This window comes from Trypanosoma conorhini, assembly GCF_003719485.1.
Source record: "Trypanosoma conorhini strain 025E chromosome Unknown Tco_14.4_contig_01337, whole genome shotgun sequence".
NCBI lineage: Eukaryota > Euglenozoa > Kinetoplastea > Trypanosomatida > Trypanosomatidae > Trypanosoma > Trypanosoma conorhini.
The window spans coordinates 1-1,130 of record NW_021705398.1 but is presented as its reverse complement, the minus strand read 5'-3'; the positions used below and the strand labels follow the sequence as shown (position 1 = coordinate 1,130).

Below are 1,130 nucleotides of genomic sequence, written 5' to 3'. Positions count from 1 at the left end.
CATCGCCACCGAACGCGGCGGCGAAGTCGGCGTGCAGCAGCGCAAACTCGGAGAACGCGACAAACACACGCACGCCGTCGTGCGACGCCACGTGCCGCGCCACCGCAGCGACGTCGCCGGCCGCAAGGCCCGCCACGAACACGTCGCCCGCCTCCGGCAGGTGCCCCGCCAGCGCGTCGCCGCCGGCCAGCAGCGTCGCGGACCGCAGCGACCCGCCAAACGTCACCAGCGACCGCCGCAGCACCTCCGCCACCGCCGCCGCCTCCTCGCCGCGGATCACCGCGTGCGCCGCGCGGAAACCCGCGTCTCGGAGGTACTCCGCCAGCACGAAGAACTGCTGCTCCAGCGTCGGCGACACGTGGATCACGTGCCGGCGGAACCTGTTCAGCCGCGGCTCGAGCTGCAGCGGGTCGATGAAGGCCACACCCTCCACGCCCAGCACCGCCTCCGTCACAACACCCACAACCCCATGAACGTGCCGTGATTGCAGCTCCGACTGCAGGACTTCACGGGCATCAGCAAGAGCAGAGGGAAGAGGGGCCACACTGATCTGATTTTCCCCCCAGGAGGTCTCATGGCGTGAATATGCCAGAGCAGCCCCGAGGACCAACTCCGCAGAGGCACGCTGTGCAACAGCGCTGTCATTCATTATAAAGGCCGCCCCACTGAACACCGGAGGCACCTGCGTGCTCGAAACATTGCAATCTGACAGCCGAAACGTCATGAGGCCCTTATCAACCACCTCCGCACGGAAGTCCTCCACGAACCGCTTCATGTACACCGTGCGGCCGCCCTGGTTGCAGCGGCAGGTGGCGCCCTGTGACGCAGCCGCGCCGTGGCACTCGCCACCGAAGTCGCCGATCACAAGGTCGTCGATTAAATACCGGCGTTGGTTGAAGATAGACTCCATGAACGACTTGCGGTCCCTCACCCCTTTACAGTCCCTCAGCGCCCGCGCCAGCACCTCGCCGGCAATCCACCCATCCACCATCAGCTCCCCGTCGTTGTCATTGTTGAGGAAATGCTCCGTGTCCTTGTAGTCCTTCTGCCCGATGCTCTTCAGGTAATCCCGCATCGCCCCCTGGAAGCGACGGATGGCGTCGTACCTTGCGTCCTTCGCCAGCGGGTTC

General features: G+C 65.6%; 1 protein-coding gene across 1 annotated transcript; it reads right to left on the bottom strand.

The window, feature by feature from the left end:
- Position 1: 1 nt before the first annotated feature.
- On the bottom strand, positions 2 to 1,130 carry Tco025E_09885 (receptor-type adenylate cyclase; the record flags this gene model as incomplete). The annotated part of the gene is made up of 1 exon (XM_029376688.1): positions 2 to 1,130. A coding segment is annotated over one exon (1,129 nt), but the record flags the coding sequence as incomplete, so codon positions are not given.